The following is a 24,295-nucleotide window of genomic DNA, read 5'->3' as shown; positions in this document are numbered from 1 at the left end:
TAAATGAGGATTTATTCCCATGTGGAACCCGAAATCACTTGTTTCAAAGTGCTCTCGTGTTGTTGTGTTTGTTTTTTTTCTCTCTCTCAAATATTATTCATAAAAAATAACAGAATTTTCTTAGCATACAGCATTCTTCCAAGACTGAATTTCAGAATCGCAAACAAGTAGGCATCGTATCCAAGATGCCCATGGTCAATAAACATGGTTTTAGGTCTATAAAAATACTTATTACTATAATATTAATAGTTAATATTAATAGTATAGTATTAAGTTTAGTCACAGTAACATCCTAATCTTTCCTAAGAAATAAAATAACACAGTTTAGTTAGTTTCAAACATACGTATTTTCACAGCACTCCATTACTAGAGTAAGCTGCCTTCTTAGGAAGTGCATTTAACTGTTAAAATATTCCAGTCTATCACAATATCAGGATACTTACCCTTTTCCAAAGACTTACACATACTCATGTCAGCATAACATATTCCAGAAAGTTCCAAAGGTTGAAAGTAATTTCACGGGGACAAAATACAGTCACAGGAGTAAGTATTCTTGCTATAGTTATTGCATGCAGCATGTTACTGAAATCGATCTTACCTTCAAACATGGTACATGAAAGGGGTGATTGAAGTAGGAAAGGTTGAACTGAACTAGAAGCTACTGGCAAATCATTAATCTACCACAGTCTTTAGAGAAAATAAATTCAGGAGACACTGTGTCAAAGATTGTTTAATGTCAGTTATCTTACAAAACAACATTAAAAATGATTCATAATCTCAATATAATCACCCATTAACATTTTTATTGAGTGATGTTTACTCATTTTGGCTTCTTTCTTCTCCTGCACTCATTTTAAATAAGTTTTAAATAATAATTCTTCCAGGAAACGTCAATACTGAGATCTGTTTACAAAATTTCCTCAGACCACCTATTATCATAGTAATAACTAATAATGCTGAATGACGAGAGTTCATTTCCCTTCTTTTGCTGGTTCAACCACTATTAGCACAGCATTTCAAAATCACAAAAATAATTTTCAAGATCTTTTTGTGCATTTTAAGGAAGCCTTAGAAATATTAGCATACTTTGTAATTTACAAAAATAGTTTAGACTTTCACACCACTTTTGCTACTACTCCATCTAGTTTCTTGGTTTACTACAGTATCTTCTTTCTGGAGATCACTGACATGATATTTAGGAAGGGTAAACACAAATCTCCTCCAACGAGAAGAAGCTTAAGCTCTGATCCTGAAAACATACATATATACTTCACACTGCAACAAATACATTCCCCTCCTTGGGAACCTTAAGAGTTAGATGACTAATGTAGTTTAGACTTTTGTAGGCAGCTATTGAATCTTTTTCATCTTTTCTGTCAAATTACCTAACGTGAGAGTCAAAAATTATCACTAAGCAAATGTATTCTGACTATACTGCAATATAGGCCTAATTCTGAGGCTCTTGTTTGTCTTTTTGCACATAATTGTGCACACAAAAATAAGAAGTCAACCTTAAGGCCTTTGGAAAAGCCTAGGCCACCATTTACCCCAGTTTGCCTTTCCATTTCCCTCTCATATACTGATCCATGCAGATTTGGCAAATTGTTCTTTCTTTAATTTATGTTGAATACTCAAACAAACATTTTATATAAACAGAAGAAAAGTAGTGAGAATTAATATGGTAAAATAACATTTTAAGATGTGTTTCTTTTATGATTTACTGACACTCTTTTTCATATAAGGCACATTAACAAGTAAGCTGCAACTAAAATTCATGTATTACTTCAAAAAATCTGATTCAAAGGCAAAGATTACACTATTAAAATGTGTAATTCATGTTATCAGCATGAAGTTATAATCTGAGGCATACACACTTTCCTTCCTCAGCAACTGTCATATATGATTAAGATGACTCTGCAAATGACTTATCTCATAAGAGCTTCCCGAATCTAAACATTTCCTTCAGTCCTTTTCAAGAAATAGGCACTTCAGTATATGTATAATAAAAAGTTTTGGCTACATTTTAAAATCAGTATACCACAGTTCCAGATCTTCCTGAGTAGGCTTAAAATGCATATCCAGTAGTCCATACTACTTTAGAGTTAAATAATGAGGCAGCACATTGTTCCAAAATTGTTCTGAATTATGCAAACCATTTGCTACACACTGTTTGGACTTAATTTTTTGTTTAGAGCTGTTTGGTACAGCAGAACTCTCTGTCTTCCCTGGTTTCCTGGTTTGGCTTTTCTTTTGTGGAAGCTTATTATTAACAATTTTTATTTTACCTTTCCCCTTTTCTTCTTCCTCCCCTTCTTCTTCCTCATTTTCCTCTTCTTCCTCCTGTCCCTCATCCCCTTCATCTTCTCCTTCCAATTCTTCTTCCTCCTCTCCCTCTTCCCCTTCTTCTTCCTTCTCTTCCCCTTCTTCTTCCTCTTCTCCCTCTTCTCCTTCGTCTTCCTCCTTTTCCTCTCCTTTTTCTTCTTCCTCTTCCCCTTCCTCTTCCTCCTTTTCCTCTTCTTTTTCTTCTCCCTCTTCCCCTGCCTCTTCCTCCTCTCTCTCTCCCTCTTCCTCCTCATCTCCCTCTCCCTCTTCCTCCTCACCTCCCTCTCTCTCTTCCTCCTCAGCTCCCTCTCCCTCCTCCTCCTCAACTTCCTCTCCCTCTTCCTCCTCAACTTCCTCTCCCTCTTCCTCCTCAATTTCCTCTCCCTCTTCTTCCACTCCCCTTTCTCCTTCTTCTCCTTCTCCCTCTTCTTCTTCCCCTTCCTCTTCATTTCCCCCCTCCTCTTCTTCCTTGTTTTCATCTTCTTCTCCCTCCTTCCCTTCTGTTTCTACCTCTGCTTCTTCCCCTGCCTCCTCCTCTTCTCTTTGCTCTTCCATTTCATCCTCCCCATCTTCTTCCTCTTCCACTCCAACATCCCCCACCTCCTTAGCCCTCTTATCTTCCTCTTCTTGTTCTTCTTCATCTCTCTCTTCCTCTTCTCTCCCTGACAATCCTTCTTCTAACTCCCCCTCTTCACCCTCATCTCCTTCATTCTCCCTTTCTTTTTCTTCATTTTCATCTTCTCCTTCCTGTTCTGCCTCTATCTCCTTTTGTTCCTCCCTGTCTCTATCTTCTTCTCCTTCCTCACTCTCATCACCTTCCTCACTTTCACGCTGTTCCTCCTTTTCTTTTTCAGTTTGTTTGTCTTTTGCATCCTCCTCCTCCTCCTCCTCAATATTCTGTTTTTCTCCCTCACTTAATATTTCTTCTTCCTCTATCAACCTGCCTTTCTCATCTCCTTGGTCTGTGCTATCTTCTGGATGATTTTCTTCAACTTCTGCATTCTCATTCTCAGTGTCTCTTTCAACCTGTGATTCATCTCTTTCATCTTCTTCCTCATTATCTCTTTCCTCTTTATCTTCATCTCTTTCTGCTGAAACCTCGTCTCTACCTTTCTCTACCTCAGTCTCTTCTTCTTCCTCCACTAGTTCAACTTCACTATCAACTGTTTCATTCAGTTGATATCCATTTTCTTTTTCACTTTTACCCTTTCCACTCTCTTCACTTTCCTGTTCTTGATTAGATTCCTCATCATTCTCGATTTCTAACTGTCTCTCTTCATTAGATTTAGCTTCTGAGTTTGTCTCTTCTTCATTTAGGCTTTTTATATCAGTGTCTTCTACATAGTCTTTCATGTTGTTTGTAGCTTGCATCTCTTCAATTTCACTAACTTCTTTTTCTAAGTCTGAATCTTTTACATTTTCTACTGTTTTCATTGCTTTCTGGATCTCTCTGCCTTCATAATGGTCCCCTCCTTTTTCCCTACTTTTAAGTATGTATTTTGTAAGGTCATTACAATTTTCTTCACTTGAAGATGATGACATAGTTACTGCTCTTTGTTTCAAAATCTGATCCTTTTTTTTAAACTCCCTCCCCTCTACATTATTTTCTTTCCCTATGACACTGATTCTTTCACATTTATTAGATTTTTCATCAGCATTCTTTATTTTGTTTCCACTTTCTACTGCTTCTTGACTTCCTTGACTTTCAAAAAGATTGGATTTTTCTGCAATTAAACCAGTCTGGAGCTGATTACTGGATGCAGATGGAAGTACATCTATTTTAAGGGATTGCTTAGATCTAACAACTTTTGACGTTTTATCTGAATAATTTGCTTTTTCAGTCAGAATTTGTTTTTCAGTGGGAAAACTATGTGTTACTTCCTCTCTGGCAATTTCAGGATTTTCTGAATATTCTTTTTCCCTTTTCACTAATATACTTTTGTCCTTGGTTTGTTGAACACCACTTTTCGAGGTACTAACACTTTGTGCATGCTCAGATTTACCTTTCGTTCTAATTTTTTTGGCCACAGGCTTCCTTACAAAGGCACTTTTTTCTAAATCTGCATGTTTTCTTGGTGACTCTGAAAGTGAAGACTGCTTTTGTAAAGAACCAGAGTCTAATTCTGGACCTTTCTGCATGAAATCAGAATCAATAGTTTTCAGCCCACCCTTACCATCTTTTTTAAGTTTCACATTTTTATTGTTCTTCTATTCCACATGAGAAGCAGAAAATTAAAAAGAAAGAAGGAAAACATTAAGGACAAATGACAGCAAAAGAAAGACTACAGAGACATCTGAACAAGAAAAGAAACAATTTGTGTGATGGGAACAAAAGGTAACATAAAAGGTGGAGTATTTCAAATGAAATTAATTTAGATGTATATATATTAGAAGAATATAACATCCTGTTGATGTCAAATGTACTGTTTTTCACTGTCCAAGCACTCAACGTGAATGCAAAACTAACTGTTCAGCCACTATCACATCCCATAAGCTAGAGTAACAGCAAGTTGTGAGAGTGGTAGTGTGAACAGAAGGAAAGAATAACGCTTCTTATACACCTTTTTCCACCTGTCCCCTTGGGAAATCTTCTGATTCATTGTTATGTTTTTTCTATTAAGTTTGAAAATCTTTTGTCTTTCTGCTTTGAAGTCTACTCTTATTTAACAAATTCTGCAAAATCTTTTTTTAAATGTAGAATGATATGTAGAAAAATAATGAAATATACCAAAATGACAAAACACTGTTATTGTTTTAGAAGTAGAGCAGAGTAATAATTTCAAGATATTTTAATTTTATAATTAAGACCAGTATTATTGGTCCTTTAAATATATTCAACAATGTGTTTTGTTTGTTTGCTTGTTTTTTGTAAATAAAATCTTTACTTATTTCGTGTCCCGAAAGTCAGTTAAACCATTCTGGTATCAACAGAAGACATGTATGTTACCGGAATAAATTACAAAGTGTTTATGATATCCTCTTGCTCCTTAGACTGGGAGAGTGCTATACACTCTCAAACTGCTCTGGACATGCAAGTTCTATGTGCCTGCACAAATCCTCCCTGACTTCAGCTAGCTTTTTATAATTTTACGTCTTGGATATTCCTAATATTAGCAAAAAAAGACCTATAAAATTTGTCTAGCTTTTGTTAAAACTCAGAAAAAAACAATGACATACTTGGATAATACAAGGATTAAAAATATTTTATATAAAATATTTTAAACATATTTTATATAAAAATATTTTAAACATGAGTATGAATATAAATATATAATTAGTTACAGTACCTTTTGTTTTTGGATTGGCGATAATTTTAAGGACTGGTCACCGGAATTCAATTTCATCACATGTGTCTGCAAAGAATGAGATCTCAGAATGAATATAACTAGTAAGGAAGGGTTGCACAATGACATCGTATCAACATTTTCAAAAAACTTTTTCATTGGAGAATCTTAGACTATTTTTCAAGCCTCATGCTTGCCAACTACATTGCTAGTTAAATGAAAGCTATAGTTTCTGTAAAGGAACTTAAATCTTCACACTATTTCAAAGGAAATATGCAGTATAACATTTAAAAAGGTTCCTGTGTATCCTTACCATTCTCATTCGGTAAGGAAGATAGGTAAATGTTTGTCTTTAGGTTAGGCTTCTAAATGTTATATGAACTTAGTCTATTGCTTTTATTTAGCTGATAACTTTTGAGTCAAAAAGCACTTTAAAAATCCCTGAGCTAGAGATTAAAATACTGATTTTAAACTTATTATTTATCAATTTTCTCATTGTGTTGTCACTAGATGATACACATCTAACCAGTAAACACTTTCATACATGTTAAAAATGTGAAAGCACCCCAACAAGTAGAGGAAAATTTGATTAACAGAAACTTATACCTACTTCTATATGCTAATTACATTCTTGCTGACAGCAAAATGGCAGGGCCTCTTTGGAACATACATTTCGTAAATAAGCTTACTTAATTAAAAAATTAATAAAATCATAGATTCTTATGTTCAGACAATTATTAATACTATGTGGGCTGCAGATTTTCACTACCTGAAGGTTAGTGCTTTGTTTCTGTTCTCATATACATAAGCATATTGCATCAACTGGCACTTCCTCTTTAAAACAGTTGCCAAATTAATCATTTCTCCAGTGAAGGAAAGGGATCAGGTAATTTGCCTTTTCAGGTCATCTGGTTCTTGGCTGAAAGGACAGTGAGTTGCTCCTCTGAAGAGCAGAGGAGGCAAAAGGAGACCTGAACAAGAGAAATGACTAGGCAGCACCATCTTCCATCATAACTGTTACTTTTCCAGCTACCAACACTCTAAGGGACAATCAGACTTCTTCAGAAAAAGGCTTCTGAGAAAATGCTGGATCTTGCAGTGAAGAACTGTTGAGCCCCCGAATAAGCAAAGCAAAGTTGTAGTCAAAAACTGTAATCAGAGTAAGTTTTCTTTTAAATTTACAACTGCTATTTCAATTATGACATTACTAGTAAGTTAAAATCTGAAGAAGCGGTGCTATTTGATTAAATCGGGAATGCACACAGCTTTTGAGAAGTGTGAGAAATGCAAAGCACAGCACCATCATGGCATATGACCACTGTTATACTATTGCATAGCCAGGTTGAGAAGAAGTCTGTATGATTATTCAAACTCATATATTTTATACCCACTCCTTCATTTATTTCTTACAAAGAGTGAGAGTGGTAAGCAGCTTATATGTCTATATTGGAGACTATGGAGACTGAAAACTACATGCCTTCTTTTAGTGCCCACAAGCACATTTTATATCCACTTCCCACCCAGTGTGAAGTTGTGGTTACAAATTGAACACTTTACTACCTTAGCATCCCAGCCTTCCGCTTAACATCCAGTTTGATTCCACAGCCTTGAAAGAACATGTTCAAAGAAACACTATAGCAGATTTTTTCATTGTAATCTGATGCCTTTATCTTTGTCTCAGCAAGAAAAATATAAAAGGCAAGGCAATGAAGAATGCTACTAGGTGGGCAAGAACAGTGAGATTCTTGCCATTCTTTCCCATATACTATAAATGAGTAGAATATACTCTCTGCAGCTGATAGCTAACTGCTTATGCTTTAACCACCATATTCTTTTTCAAGACAATGGGCATGGATAGTTCTGGTTTCTGACTTCCAGAACTTTATCATCAACATGCCATTAAAGGCTTTTCCTGCTCAAACACTGGTCAACAAAATATGTTTCCACAGTTTAGAAAAAATTAAACATCTATGCTGTAACAGCTTACTTTCATTTAAATTCATGAAGATCAATTGGTTTTGTTTTTTTATGTTGACAAGTTTACCTGACAAATGTTTTTCAAATCTACTGTTTCATTCTGATATTTTGAAACTGGCTCATAATGGATACAAAAATAAAAAGGGGAAAGAAGTCCATTATATAAAGGGTGCGATGTTATGTCTCAGTAAATTAATTAAAGCCATGTTGTTCATCACATCTGAAAACAATTTTTTCTTGTAAACGAAGTTTTCTAAGTTTATATGGTATGCACAGATTGTTAAATTACTAAGTACTTGTTAAGTACAAACAAATTCCTGTAAAATGTGCAATCCCCCCAGTACAACTGACAAGATATCTTGAGCTGAGTCCACAGTGATTTGCACATTTGTTTACATTCCACTGAAGGAAAACAAAAACTCTCTTTCTGCTGCACTGGGTTAAGGTCAGGATATGCCCTACCTGCTGAGAGAATAAAATGTTTTGGGAAGATGCACAAGTGATAAGGTGAACAGTTTTTAAATAAGAAAAATATCTGGGAACATGCTTGAGGATCACCAAATAATCAAACTGTCTCCATTTTGGTCTTCCCTCTAATATGTTCCACCTATACTAAAAAAGCTCTCTGAGGAACAGAGAGATCTGTTTCTCTTCCTGCAGTTCTCTCTCCTGGAAATCATCAAGAGGAAGAAGTTCAGAGATAGAGATCACTATGGGGTATCCAGTGCTCTTCTCCTTTTCTTTCTGATATCCAGAGCAGAGTGTTGGGAGGGGTTGTGGTAACAACTGCTTCAATGTCATAATAAAATATCACTTGGAAAAGGAAAATAAATGTTTTCATTGTATAACGATGACATGAAATGTATGCTTGTTTAATAGTATGTCATTACTTCTTCATGCCACATATGAAGTTCTGTGCTACACAAAAGTTCTGTACTAGAACTTGAAACGTGACTTATCTGCGTTGTCCCCCTGCACAAAAGCAATCAACTCACAGATTCATTAGTGGAATATATTACCATGTTTAGGATGTCAGTTGTATCTCCAAGGTTTCTGTCTTTATTTTCATTATCTGAATCTTCTGCAGAGCCTTCACCAGGTTCATCTTTTTGATGATTCTTTTCTTCAAGGTAAACAAATACCATCTGAGTAAGTGATATATATCAAGCAGTACAGCCTATTCTTGTAAAAGAGAGATTACTGGTATTTTACTAACATTGGGCTGAAGTTCTGAGATTCCTCATCCTCCCAACCTAAGACACAGCAGAAACACTTCCACCTCATTTTGATCAGTATTAACATTAATGGTAGCTCAAAAATCTAGCCTCAGTGCACTGCCGATCTCTGACCATTTCTGCAGGCTTTCAAAGGATAAATGTTACAAGGAACAAAGCTTTTTTTTTTGGATAATCTGTCAATAATAGTGTAGCAATTACAGTAAATTATCTGCAGTCATATTACCTACATTGCACATTACCTGTGTAGAGGATGGAGAGTGAGTTTAGTAACTCCAACGCAGCATTATGAAAATGTACCTACATTCTCGGGTTCATTACGTGTATTACTATTTTCTTATGGCACAAAATCCTAGGTTTTGGACCTCAGAAGACTCTAAATGCACTTCAAATTTCACTGCAATGCTTTCCTGGAACCACTATAGACATGCTAGTAACTCTACTAATAATAGTTTTAATTTTAGCTGAATTAATTACTGTTAAATTGGATTTGACTGTCCAATCAATCTGAACTAATTTTTACATGAAACACTGCATTCTGCACTCTTCAGCATTCCTTCTTCCAGGAAATTACACACCCCAAGGAACTCAGATAACTCCTGTACTGCTCTAGAGAACCTGTGCACAAGTCCAGCACAATATCCATCACTGTTACCCAGGTTTTGGCACTAGGTAGGATATTCCAAGCCCTTATTATATTAGACCACAAAAAGTGAACAGTACTTTTCATTTCCAAAGGAGGAAGAAAGCTTCTGTATGAATTAGTATACCTCTTTTCTTATCCAAGGTCTCTGTTAAACCTCCCTGAGTCTTTAAGATGTTTCCTAATCACTTTTTCTCTGTAATTCTTTTTCATCATGACAACAGAGAAAGTGGTTACTGATCTTTTTATAAAGTTGTATTCCTATAAGCTTGTATTTCTATAAGCACAGGAACCACAATCTGAGCATTGTTTTTCCTTCACTCATCCCTTCTCTAAATCTTTATGCACATTTTCCAAACATGAACCAAGTTTGAGGCCATTTCTTGTACATATTTCTCAACTCCTGTGTCTGTATTCTGCCAAACACTCATTAATTCTCAGAAAAGAGTAGCAAAATGTGGTGACAATTCACCTTTTTCATGATGTCTCTCCTCCACAGGCACAGCTTTAGGATGACTTGTTGCAGAGAAACAGAGCGGGGTGGTGTTGCTAGACACGTGCAATGAAGATTTTAAGAAATGATCTCCCAGTGGAGGCAGAGTTCGTGACATTCGAATCAACTGTTCTGGTGACCTTTCCTTTAGAACATTAAAAAAAAAAACAAAACATATATTGAGAAAATCCTTAAGATAAGGGTAGAAAAATTAAACATAAGTAACCTCCCGTACATAAGAATGATGTTTTCGTTCATTTGATGATATACCATTCTAACTTTGTTATACAAGTATAAACTTGATTTCTTGAACATATTGATTATTTGTAATCCTAAAAATTGGAGAGATGTATAATGGGATATTTGAGATGGTTTCTACACAATAATCTCAAGCAGTCTTAAAATATAGAAAAAGAAGAAAGAGAACTTTTATTTTTATTTAAAATAAAAATACTTGTTTCTCAATTGCATTGAGGTATTTGATCCACAGCATCACTACATTTTTACAAAATAAAGGAAAGTATTCTGTTGTGTTTTTGTGGTTGAGCTGGATTTCAGACAGGAAAGTGAGATGACCATCTCACTGTGCTGCTCAAGGAAAACACATGCAATATGTAGCTGGAAATAAAGGAGAAGAAACACTGTTGCAAGTAGCAAGAGGATCTTAAGATTGTTTTAAGACGATAATGAGAGATTCTCTTTGAAAATGTATAAGCTATAAACTTGCTCAATCTATCCAGGACTCAGAGGAAACATCAAAAGGAGTCAGATTCTTTCTTATTTAATTGTATTTCTAAGATATTTTGAAAAATGCAAAGGAACAGAATACATATTTTAGAATTAAAAAAATACAAGCCCAATTGGAGTGCTTTTCATACGCATAAACAAGCAAAATCTGGCCAATAGCTATGTTTTTACCTACATCAATTTTGGGAAGAGGGTGGATATTCATTCTTCTTTTTACACATTAAAATTAAACACATATTTGAATGAGATACATTTGTTTGCTGAGTATATGCTGCTACTTCAGTTTAAAAAGTGACTGTTTCCCACAAAAAGTACAGCAACTCTCAACAACTCTCAATTTACCCTCTCTCGACGTCGCATTCGTGCTGATGTTAGTTGTAAGGTGTTTGTTACTAGTGACTCTCCACTCACGTTAGAGATAGTAGCAATCAAACGGCTCTCATATAAATCTTCTAAGAGTATTTCTTCAGATTCTTTAGGTCTCGGAGTAGCAAAAACAAGCATGTGACAACCACCACAAGCCACCTACAGCAGCAAAACAAAGTTCTGATTATTTCATTTGCAAGAATATAAACAAGGATCTCATCCCCAGGGACTTAGATCATAAGAAAACTAAAACAAAAGTAAGCGATACTAAGTTACTTCAAATCTAGTTGCTTTAGTTAAATAAAAGTACATAATTATGATTATTAATGACTAATGATCTATGTTCATTTTTCCTCACTAACATACAATATATTTGCATTCAACAACACATTAGGTAAGGCTAAGAAACTACTGATACAGAAAAAAAAAAAAAAAAAGATATTTCCACTGATTTTCAAAGGACTGTTGCTAATTATTTTCAGTGAGCCAAATGTAGACAACAGATAACTACAGTAATATAAACCCAGGTATTTTATTACAATATCCACAAAATGTAATGTAAAGTCCTACAACCTCGAATAGACAAGGTATTATTGCTCAGAGGTTTCCCTTTTAAAAAAGTTTAAAAGCTGTACCATTTCTGACAAAACTTTATTAAACTCTATGTCCTGTAAACAAACAGCACTGAAAGCCATGTACTTAAGTCTCAAATTTTGCTCAACCTCTAGTAATGTTTGCATTTTTCATGTTGGCAATTCTATTATGTTTATTTCTTAAAAACCCCAGGACATATATACGAATAATGCTCTTAAAAAGAAAAGAGTACTTCTCGTTTCTCATCCCATATGGATTGCAAAAAAAATAAATAATAATAATAAAAATCTGAAGATTTTACAAATATCCCACTGTACAAATAATCATTAAAATTAAATAGATATTTAAATAGATATCATTCTGGTGTTTTCAGAGAAGATTTAGTGTCCTTCTCAGCCTCCCCCACCCCAACTGCCAAAACCAAAAAGAAACTAGTATTTTCTTTTATGACTACTACCGGCTTTACAGACTAAAACACTATAGCCCAGTGCTACTGAATAAAATCCCCTGAAACAGCCTATATGTGTAGTCCAAAGAAACACATTCCAAACTAAAGGTGTATGCGATAAGCAAAAACAATGTCCTTTTTGTGTTTCCCTTTGTGTTATCATGGAATCACTGAATGGTCGAGGTTGGAAGGGACCTCAGGAGGTAACCTACTTCATCGCCCTGCTCAAACAAGGGCTACCTAGAGCAGGTTGCCCAGGGCCCACGTCCTACAGCTCTTAAAGATCTCCAAGGTGGGAGTCCCCACAACCTCTCTGAGCCACCTATGCCAGTGCTCCATCACCCACACAGCACAGGAGTGCTTTCTGATGTTCAGAGGGATCCTCCTGTGTTCTAGTTTGTGCCCACTGCCTCTTATCCTGGCACTAGGCACCACTGAAAACGGCCTGGCTCCTTCCTCTTCACACCCTCCCTTCAGGTATTTATAGTCATTGATAAGGTTATTCCTGAGAATTCTCTTATCTAGGCTATCAACTAATTAAACGTTGCAGGAAAAAATCGTTCTATAATGAGATTTCAGCTCTCACTAATAACATTTCATAAGAATCTAAACATCTTGATGTCTGAGAAGCATGACAAAATGTTTTACCAAAAGGACTGTGAAACTCAAAAAATTAGAACACAGAGCGGGGTCAAACTGATTCGCAAAATTCTCTTCTCCAAGGCCCAACTTGCCGTGTCGCCCATCTCCAAAAGTAAACATGAGGCCATTCTCTGCATGTAGAAAAAAAAAAAGATGTTATTAACAACAAAGATTCAACAGAAAAACAGGACAAAAACATTACGAACAAAGTAACAGGCCATGCAAGTAAGGAGTTTTTCTCTTCCCAAAGCAAAAACTGAACAATTATTTTTAGATTCTCAACAGATGAATATGATCTAAAAGTACGTATTTTTTCAGACAAAGAACTGGCTAAGATTAGAGTTAGTCTAGACATTTGGGGGAAAAAAATGAAACAATAGGATTGAAACTGTGTAGCAAAAAAAAAAAACAAAAAAGGCTTCTAAACAAGCATACTTGTTAGCAACACATGATTATGAGGTTACAATTCTCCAGGAGATGTTGTATACAAAACTATGCATGGTTGTGAATCTCAAATTCCTAATATTGAATCTGAATTTGTCACTAACTCCTTAACCTTTAGAAACCAGTACATTTGCAACGTCTTCTTCTACTACTCATTTTATAACAAAAGCTTTAACAGCACAGAGAAACTACAAGTGCATTTCTGAATTTTTCACATACATACCTGCTATTACAGCAGTGTGATTTTCCCCACATGTAACATTATGTATTTTACGTCTCCTCAAGTGTTTCACAGACTTTGGTACTGAAGTTTCAAAAACAAGAGTGCCATGTCCCAGCTGCCCATACTGTCCAAGTCCGAAAGTATATACATCTGTCTCTGAAAATGTACAGGCAAAGTTAACAATAAATATGCTGCTACAGGAAATTCTTTACTCAGAGGGTGGTGAGGCACTGGCACAGGCTGCCCAGAGAAGCTGTAGGTGCCCCATCCCTGGAGGTGCTCAAGGCCAGGCTGGATGGGGCTTTGGGCAGCCTGGTCTGGTGAGAGGTGTCCCTGCCCATGGCAGGGGGGTGGATCCAGGTGGTCTTGAAGGTTCCTTCCAAACCAACCCATTCAGTGATTCTATGATATATTATAACCTGCTTTCTATTAGCAGAATGAAAGCCAAATGACATCAGCGCTAAAAAGCACTGTTTTAGCAATTAAAAAAAATACCACCTAAACGATTAAATTTATCAGTTAATAACAAAATAAAGTAGAAAAGAGGCAACAATATGCAGGAAATAATTTTGAATGGTTCAGTATTGAATATTTTTAACATAACTGCAAACAATCCAGACCACATGTACACATAATATTAGCCAATGCAAAATTTTATGGGAGTTCATGCACCACAATTAACTCAAGACCACTATGTTTAGTGCATTTTCAAGTACAATAGTCTAATCTTAAATTCTGGTTACCTACATATACACTGTATGACCCCAAATGTAATAGAACAGACCTCTTTAAAACACAACTGATATGTGTGGAAGAAGATCCTGGAACAATAACGGAAGAGGTTTCAGTATTGTCTTTGGCTACTGAATCAACCCAGCATGAAATACAGAGAACATTATAACTATGTTATCTTGTTACAGAACAATAATCTTTCCACGTTTATATTTTTTCCATTTAATGGACTGTCTGTGCCAGGAAAAAGAATGTGATGTTCTCCAAGACAGTAATGATTGTTGGTGTGTCCATCCCTTGCATTCCATCACAACAGGAGATGATTGAGAAGCTTAGAAATCTTGATGAGGTGATGCATGAAATGAGAAACTCAAAGACTACGTATTTTTGGGAAGACATTCTTGTAATTTTACTTCCTGTGTGGTTTTGCTTGTTTGTTTTTATTTAGTTGCTCGTTTGTTTGTTCTGTGTTTGTTTTTGTTGTTGTTGTTGTTTTTCTGCACGTAGGCAACAAAGGAAAAGCTAGAAAAATACTAACTAAAACTTGTAAAAACTTAATGAAAATCTGTGAAGGATTGGAAAGGACAAAAAAAAAATATCCTACCTCAAGCAAACAGTACTGTGAGTTGGGAGCAATATATCCTTACATCATTAGTATGAACACAGTGCAGAGCATGCCTGCTCTTGCCACATGGATGCCATCACACCAAAAACTTCAGCATCTTCAAGAACAAGACAGGAATAGGCATTTACAGCTGAATGTGTGAAAAAAGAATCAAAGGAGAATCTTTCCTTTTTGAGCATTTTGAGTCAAGGACAGAAGGTCACTGGAATAGCCAAGTAAGCGTCAGTGCCACAAAAGTAATTTATTCTGTGCAACTCTTTTGCTGTTGTTCTTGGACCAGCAACAAACCGCAGAAATATTAAAAACAAATTATGTTACCATTCACTCCAAACTAATCTTTCACTACCTTCAGGGAAAGAGAAAGCAGAGAATGGAGCAGATTTGATATTACCACCACAGTAGCACACTTACTGCTTTATACTGAACTCCAGTTTCAGAGGAACTATGATGAAATACTGCAATACTAAATATGGAAATTTTCTTTTTAGAAAACAGTTTGTCCTTTCTGCCCCTTTCAAAATTTTTCAATATGAAGATGTCACAAATTTGCATCACAAAATAAAAAAAATTAAAAAAAAATGGTTTCACACTATTTCAGATTGGAGATGCAAAATACTCATCAAAGTCATTTTTCTACTAAATATAATAGCAAAGCTCCCTCTACTGGAAATTGCAGTGTAAGAAAGCACTGAGCATCTCTGGGGATCTTTAAACAATCAGAATTTTTCTGTGACATTTTGACTTTCTGGATAAGAATCAGTAAATGACCCCTGAAAGACACCTGACTGTAAGTGAACTGAAGAAGTCTAATCTTCATTTCAGTAAACAGCTTTCTCAGGATGGCTGATTCCATAAATCCTATTTAAAACTATGCTATTTGTCTTACTTCTTTGAAAACCAGAAACTCTTGTAATTTTCAAAATATTTGTCTCTATCTGATTCACATAATTATTTTGAGTGAAGTTGGAGTGTTTTCGTATTATCTTTAATCTTGGGTTGCGATATGCAATGCCTTTTTCATAAAACAAGCAAGACCTCTAGAGGCATTGGTGTTTAGGATGTTAACTTCAAAAGTACAGGATACTATTTTCTTCCCCCAGTGCTACTGTCAATGAGGAGAAGAGATCAATCCAAAACCAGTTCAGAGTACCTTCATAAGAAAAATGAATTCCTCTTCTGCCTCTATATACCACAGGCACCTAAATTTTGCTCCTCTTAAAATTTGCTTATTAGTCCATTATCAAGGTATAGAAAGGCAAAAACCTTGCACCGTTCTTAAACGATTCATCTCTTGTGCAAAAGCGAGGCCTAACCTCAGTAATAATTCCACTTAGCAGAAGTGGGGATAAACAGGAGTCTGTAGCAAAGCAATCTCACAGACTTTGTGAGCAAATGACAGAGCTGAACTCCATCCTGAACTTGTGTTTCCACCTTTACAAGCTTCTTCTGGAGTACATAAGAGCTCTTCAATCTCAATGACAGTTGTCACTATAAATTTAATAGTCCTAGGCAAAAATGTATGTGTATATATTTTAACACATGCTATTTGCTGAAAGAACTGAAGGAGCTTCAAGAGTCTCCAAGATCCATGCATTCCTTGCTACACATTTAAGGCTACATACAAAGTTAAAAATGTGCAGAAGAATAACAAAAACAGTTATGCTCACAGATCTCCATATGTCTTCATTTCCCTTGAACGTTATTACTATTACTCTGTCAATGGGCTATTCAGTCTTACTATAGCTTTATTTTTGAACAGCTTATGCAGAAAAATGTTACCGTAAAAATCAGCTGTTGACATAATACTCAGTTTTACCACAGCTCATAATTGGATTTGGAGATTTCCGTATCAATAGTATGCAGACTTAAGAACTGTTTGAAAAATCTCGATAATCCTATACAGTTTGAACAGTCTCTCAGTTCTGTCATAAAAAGGTAGAGCTTTTTCATCCTTCTCATTCTCTTTCAAAAGGGTATCTTGACTTCCTTTTCTTTTTAAAAGACCTTAAGACAGAAGATAAAAAAATCCATCATTTTACATGCTAACAAACTAATGTGTTGTATTGTAATGTCAAGTGACCCATTCTCCAAGAACTGCTTCACTTCTTTCCTTTGAAGAGATATCTTTGCTTTCCCTCCCTTCAGAGAATAAAAGGAGGTAGTGTATCCTTTTATAGAGAGGATTATTCCCAGAAGACCTGTCATCATTTGAAAAAAAAAACAAAACACTGAGGCCACTCCCAATCATCTGTTTCTTCTCCAGCTTCTAGATTCACAAGTTGCTTTCATGCTACTTTTTAAAAGGCTTTATTGAAAAAGTACACAAGTTGGGATTGCTGCGCTCTCATTTCTTTTCAAGGTGATGGTACCAACAGCTTCCATTTTTGGTAGGAAGCTTTGGCAAGAATCATGGATAACAGTTGTTTTAGTCTGAATGAAAGAAATCATCTGAAATGAGGATATGAGCTTCATGAACTGGCTGCTAAGACCGTTATGAAATGAGTAAGATTGTGCTGCTATAAAGAGAGAAAACTTTTGCAGCAACTGAATTTTAACTGTTCTTCTGTTTATTCTCTGGAACAAATGCAAATAGTAAAGGAAGAATTAACAATAGGAGTTGTAGAGAAGATGTTACCCAATCCTATATTAAAAATCTCTAAAGCCTTGTATATTTAAAAAGTTTTAGTTTTTTTTCTTTTTCATTTTCTTTTCATTTTTTCCCCTTTACTACTGTTACCAAGTAATAGCGGTATTTAATTTTTTGTTCTCTGGAAAAAAAAAGTTTCCCGTTTTGGAATTTCAGACCACAAAATCAATTATTTTCCAGTTTAGGCTCTACCATTTACTCCAATACATTGCTGGAGAGATTCCAAACAGCAGTTTGATTTAATAACCCAGATAACAATGGTTCTTACCATGTAAAATTACCAATAGAGTAGATAAGACAGTCATAAGAAAGAAATCAAATGAAGTGCTTTGGAATAGACTAATTATGCATGAGAGTCAGGAAGAAACTTGTCTCATACTCAATAAAATAACTGGATTATGCTTTCTCCTAATTTGATGATCCCTAAGTAGAACTGATGACAAGAAACGAACAAAGATGTACAACAATTTCTCCCTATGACATTTGCTCCTATCTTATTCCTATGTTAAATGAGATAGATGAAACAGAAGAATATACAATAACCAGACACTCACTCCTTACTGTTTAAGACTGAAATGGCACACCCCGAAAAACTGGAAAGACCCTGGAAAGCTGAAAACTGTATCAGCATACATGGTGTTACTAAAGCCAAGCAGTACCCATTTGTACATGACATGAAATTCAGGATTTCTGCAAAATTGGAAGTTTAGGAATTTATTAATTTAAGAAACTGAGCTTAAAAGAGATATAAATGTTTCTGAGGCTCTTTGAAGCTATATCCCTCTTCAGAATTTTGAATTTGTGGTCATACCACTTCATCTTGGGATGCAACACACACTCTAGTACATATTCCATGTTGACTTTATGGTGCAAAGCCTAAAATGCATGTATACTACACTCACTTTTTAAATGGTTTCAGAGGCCCTATATAGCTTGTTTCCCAAATACTTTTCACAAGTTTGAGTCAGAAAAATTTCTGTATGTCAACACCACTGACAATGCACCTTTCGTTTTAGATATTTCTATTAACTTTACTCTTTTGTTCAAAGTGCCTGAGGCAGAATTTCATAGCTGTAGCCTATTTAATGACAGGATCATAGATTTAAGAATACCCCAAATTGGAAGGGAGCAACAAGGATCATCAAGTCCAACCCATGGCTCCACACAGGACTACCAAAAAATAAACTGTATGCCTGAGAGTGTTGTCCAAATGCTTCTTGACCTCCAGTAGGCTCAGTGCCTTGACTGAGCAGAGCCTGCACCAGTTCCCAATCACCCTGTCACTGAAGAACCTTTTCCTAACATCCACCCTGAACGTCCCCTGACAGCCCCATGCCATTCCCTTGGGTCCTGTCGCTGGTCACCAGTGAGCAGAATTCAGTGCCTGCCCCTCCGCTCCCCTCGTGAGGGAGCTGCAAGCTGCTATGAAGTCACCCCTAAGCTGTCTCTTCTCTAGGCTGAACAGAGTGACCTCAGCTGCTCCTGATACATGCTGCCCGCTAGACCCTTCACCATTTTTGTAGTCCTCCTTTGGACACTCTCTAATAGTTTTATATCCTTTTTATACCATGGTGCCCCAAACTGCACACAGTACTGGAGGTGAGGCCGCACCAGCACAGAGCAGAGCAGGATGATCCCTTCCCTTGACTGGCTGGCAGTGCTGTGCCTGATGCACCCCAGGGGATGGTTGGCCCTCCTGGCTGCCAGGACACACTGTTGACTTGTATTCAATTTGCCATCAACCAGAACCTCCAGATCCCTTTCCACAGGGCTGTGTTACAGCCTCTCATCCCCCAGTCTGTACATGTATCCAGGATTGCCTCATCCTGGGAGCAGAATCCTGTTCTTGGTCTCGTTAAATTTCATACAGCTGGTGATTGCCCAGCCCTCTCACTTGTCAAAATCTCTTGGCAAGCCCCCTCTACACTTCCCTGTTGAGGGAGTCAACACCTAATTTAGTATCATCTGCAAACTTACTTAGCATGTTTAGTATTAGTTAGTTGAGTCCCGTGTCCGAATGATTAATAAAAACACTGAAGAGAACTGCCCCTAAAACAGTCTTTGGGAACCCCACTAGTGACTGTCTGTCCCCATTTAAATGTAACCTCAGTTATTATAGCCCTTTGACTTCCAACTGTGCACCAATTGTTCGCCCATCGTATTATATACTTGCCTAGCTGTATGCTGGATGTTTTGTCCACAAGGCCCCTCGCTACAAGAAAGACATCGAGGCCCTGGAGCATGTCCAGAGAAGGGCTATGCAGCTGGTGAAGGGCCTGGAGCACAAGTCCTGTGAGGATCGGCTGAGGGAACTGGGGGTGTTTAGTCTGGAGAAGGCTCAGGGGAGACCTCATTGCTCTCTACAACTGCCTGAAAGGAAATTGTGGGGAGCTGGGGGTTGTCCTCTTCTTGCAAATAACTAGAGTTAGAACAAGAGGAAATGGCCTCAAGTTGCACCACACAAGGTTTAGGTTGGAAATCAGAAGACATTTCTTCTCAGAAAGAGCAGTCAGGCATCGGAACGGGTCGCCCAGGGAGGTGGTGGAGTCCCTATCCCTGGGGGTGATCGAGGAAAGATTGGACCTGGTGCTTAGGGATATGGTTTAGTGGATGATATTAGTGGTATTGGTGGTAGGGGGATGGTTGGACCAGATGATCTTGGAGGTCTTAATGATTCTATAAGGATACTGTGAGAGACAGTATTGAAAGCTTTGCTAACATCTAAAAAGATTACATCATCTGGCTTCCCTTGGTCAGCTAGGTGGGTAACCTTGTCATAAAAGGAAATCGAACTAGTTAAACAGGACTTTCCCTTTGTGAACCTGTGTTGGCTATGACCAATGACTGTCCTGTCATTCAAATGTTATTCAGTAACTCCCAGAATAATCTCCTCCATAACATTACTAGGCACTGAATAATAATAGCTGAATTACATTTAAAATCTTCTGTCTGACCTTTCACTCTTATCACAGCAACTATCAATCTTTAAGCATTTTTGTCAGAGGATATCGTTTTCTTTTTCTCTTGACCCAACTGGAACTACTGGCACTCAGCACTTTGATCATCAACTGACAGCTAAGCCAGCACTGAATTTCTTATGTGTCTTCTATTCCATCATCTATTTCCATAGGCAAATAAATCTTACATAGCAAGACACTGATTTACTATGGTGTTTTCTTCTTTTTTTTTTTTTGACATTTATAGTTCGCCTCTGTGTTCTACTTTTATCTCCTGTAAAATTTAACTCTAATGCAAATATCATCCAGGTCTACATCTTCCTACAAAATCTCTGTAGAAGTCATTTGTTTTAATGAAATTTTATCACATGAAATACCATTAAAACAAAATATCTTTTGGTTGGTTTGAGATTTATGGTCAAAAAAATCAATAATGATAATCTAATTCTTTCTGCTGAACTTCACTTTATAACCCATAAAATAATGCTAGGATTTATATATTTGCTAGCTTTAAATTTATGGTAATTTTTTTCCTAATAATGATAATCTGATTTAATGTAAAGAAATTTATTTCATGACAGAATGCTGCCAGGGTGAGACTGTATGTTGGTGAAAGAACAGAGACAAAGCCTTTGAAATGTAGACAAATGTTTGCATTATTTCCCAGATTGGCTACTGTTGTTTCCTCTTCATACTCTTCCCAAAGGAGTTTTGATTTACCCAGAATCTTGCAGCTTGTCTCACCATTACACATAACTATTTCCAGCACATCACTTCTACCTTTATTCTCTCCAATGACTTGCAGTACAATATCACATCAAATTACTTAAAATCCCCCCCAGATAGATTTTCAGTTTATATTTTAGAAACTTTGATTTCATAACCTTGAAGACACTCTGCCAGATTGACAACAGATGACTACTTAGCATTTCCAAAATACAGATTTAAGGACTTACAAAACCTACTTGTTTTTATAGCTTTTGCATTTTGATAGAAGATTAATTACAGGCATGCTATACAGTTGTGGAATTCATAAAAGCTAAAACTGATAATTTTGAAATCATCTGTTGAATGAAACACCCCTTCATCTCTTAAAACACCCCTTTCCTGCTTCTATAGTATTTTATAACTATTAAATCCAATGAATAGAAATTTTGACAGGCAGATGGCAACTCAAACAGGATAGTAAGGAAAGGTGGAGAAGAAGGGAAGTTTTGAATTACTGAAGCTCCCAGTAGTAAGATACATGGTTAGATTAAAACAAGACAGCCACAAGAAAGGCTGTAATGGGAACATGGAAAGAACTATGCCAGCAGATTACAGAAAAACATAACATGCTTTCTGAAGGAGACGGCAGACTGACTGTTCCATAATACCCTGCGTCCTTCTTTGTTCACAGAGATACCACAACCACTGAGATGCCCCAGTTTTCTAAATGTATCCATCCTTATGAAGGAAAATTCTACCTAACTTAACCTGTGTTGCAACCAGAGTCCTACTCTGAGATCCCACCACGAGAACAATTCATTACCTTATTTCTATGGAGGAATTTATGCCAGTGAAAAGTAGTGCCATGTCTCTCCTTAGTTTTCTCTTTCTTAGCTTAATCGGTTCCCCTTTTTTAAAACTTTCCTCTCAGGGTATGTTTCCTTACCCTTTGATATCCCTGTTGTTTCACTACGGACTCTCCAAATCATTTTATGCCTTTTCAAAAATGCAATGATCAAAATGTACATGCTGTCCCAGCAGAACTCATAAAAGTCCTTCATGTAGTGGAATGTAAACTTGGTGGTCTTGCACATGTATTGGGTTTATGTGGCAAGGTTTTAGCAGCAGGAGGGCCGCAGGGGTGGCCTCTGTGAGAAGAGGTCAGAAGCTGCCCCATGTTAGATAAGGGCCAGTGTCAGCAGGCTCCAAAGGGACCTACTGCTGGCCAGAGTCGAGCCAGTAAGTGATGTTTGCAACCTCTGGGAGAGCTGATTTAAGACAGGGAAAAAACTCTGCTGTTCCACAGAGGCTGGGAGAGCGAGGAGTGAGAAGCAGCCCTACAGACCTCCAGGTGAGTGCAGAAGGATGGCAGGAGGTGCTCCAGGCAGGCAGCAGCAGTTCCCCTGCGGCCTGTGCAGGGAGAGGCCCCTGGTGGAGCAGGCTGTCCCCCTGCAGCCCATGGGTCCCACATGGAGCAGATCTCCACGCTGCAGCCCCCCCATGGGTGGAGGAGCCCCCGTGGAGCAGGTGGATGTGGTCTGGAGGAGGCTGCGGCCCATGGAGAGCCCCCGCAGGAGCAGGGGGTCTGGGGGGAGCTGCCGCCCACCCGTGGGGGACCCGTGCTGGAGCAGTTTGCTCCTGGGGGATGGATGGACCCCATGTGATGGAGCCTTGTGGGAGCAGTGCTTGAAGAGCTGCTGAGACAAAGCATCAGGGACTGACCGCAGCCCCCATTCCTGTTCCCCTGTGCTGCTCAGGGGGACGAGGTAGGAGAGGGTGAATGGGTGGATAGGTGGTTTTGGTTTGCTCTTAGTTCTCGCTGTTCTAGTCTGCTAGTGATAGGCAATAAATTATATTAATCTCCCTACACTGAGACTGTTTTGCCCATGATGATAATTGTTTAGTGAGCTCCCTGTTAATCTCAACACTTGAGCCCTTTTGATCATATTTTCTCCCCCTTTCCCTTTGAGGAGAGGGAGTAACAGCAGTTGTGGTGGGACTGCCCAGCTGGGTAAAACCACAGCACAAAGCTTCTTTTTACATATCTATAATGTTACTACTAACAGCACTTCTTTGCAATGTGCAGTCCTCTATAGTTCCATACCTGATCCCAGAGAATCCCTGTTAAAAGCTATTCAAAAGCCTCATGAAATTCAAAAGATAGTAAGATCTAGTGGCCATTACCTTCTGATAGGAGAAAATTGTATTGGTCTTATAATATTGTCTGAATTATCTTCCAGTAGTTTATGAACAGGCTGTTTAATTGTCTCAACACTTCTACACAAGTAAAGAAGTTACAGTGACTGATCTGTAATTTTCAGGGTCTTTAGACTCCTCATCCCTCCTTCCGAAATTTTCAAGACTTGCATATTTCTATGTCTATCGACTATGTCTATAGTCTCATTTCTTGAAGTTGTTCAGGTTGAATTTTCATTAGGTCCAGACTGTTTGGAAACATTCAATGTAATAATAAAGATCTAACTTATTTCTCTGTTCTTTCCAAATTTCCTTTTCCATTTTACTATTTGTGTATTACAGCTGATTACAAAAGACATTGCTTTTCTCTCTTATTACTTTTTTTTTTCTGTCTAAAACAGTCCTCCATATTGACAAAAAAAATATAATTAAATTAAAACACATAAAATAATGCTTAAAATAAACACTTAGCTATTTTGAGGCCAAATGGTAGGAATTTTTGTTCTGACAATGGCTATGAACCTCCTAAATTCCTACCTCCTAAAACCATAACATTATTTTGCATACTCTGAACCCATCTATGCAATCAGCCAGTGAATGCATTTCAACAAATCAAATTATGACAAACAAATGTATACTAAAAATAACATTTTTTTCAGTTTCTCATTCAATTTTCTAGAAATACAGTACCATTCTTGGCGTGTTTTAAGTGCTGTATAGCATCCCATTTCCTTTACTCACTCACTCACCCAAAACTTTAAAAAGTATTTCTTATATGCACAAAAAGTAGTTAACTATCATTTTCTCTGGTACTTACCGTACCAGGCATCACCTCAAAGGTGTGAGATGAGCCATTTTACCCCACCCACTGATACCCTCTGTAACTGATGGAAATAGCTGTAATCACTGAGAAAACTTCCCATTCAAATCAGCTGGTTGAGATATTTCAAAATGTGCTAAAAAAGATTTGTAAAACAGTAATATAGACCATATTTCATCTTCCAAGAACTAT

The 24,295-nt window shown here is 37.1% G+C and overlaps 1 protein-coding gene across 1 annotated transcript in view; it reads right to left on the bottom strand.

The window, feature by feature from the left end:
• Window positions 1–275: 275 nt before the first annotated feature.
• The window catches only part of RPGR (retinitis pigmentosa GTPase regulator), a 47,549-nt gene continuing 23,529 nt past the window's right edge, over window positions 276–24,295 (bottom strand). The window contains exons 8-15 of the mRNA XM_032197470.1: window positions 13,419–13,574; window positions 12,758–12,882; window positions 11,044–11,226; window positions 9,934–10,099; window positions 8,603–8,706; window positions 5,610–5,675; window positions 2,851–4,530; window positions 276–302 (exon numbers count right to left, since the gene is read on the bottom strand). Coding sequence (XP_032053361.1) covers window positions 276–302; window positions 2,851–4,530; window positions 5,610–5,675; window positions 8,603–8,706; window positions 9,934–10,099; window positions 11,044–11,226; window positions 12,758–12,882; window positions 13,419–13,574 — 2,507 coding nt within the window. The remainder of the gene's footprint in view (window positions 303–2,850; window positions 4,531–5,609; window positions 5,676–8,602; window positions 8,707–9,933; window positions 10,100–11,043; window positions 11,227–12,757; window positions 12,883–13,418; window positions 13,575–24,295) is intronic.

Source organism: Aythya fuligula, chromosome 1, assembly GCF_009819795.1.
Source record: "Aythya fuligula isolate bAytFul2 chromosome 1, bAytFul2.pri, whole genome shotgun sequence".
Lineage (NCBI taxonomy): Eukaryota > Metazoa > Chordata > Aves > Anseriformes > Anatidae > Aythya > Aythya fuligula.
This window is presented reverse-complemented; position numbering and strand designations above follow the sequence as displayed.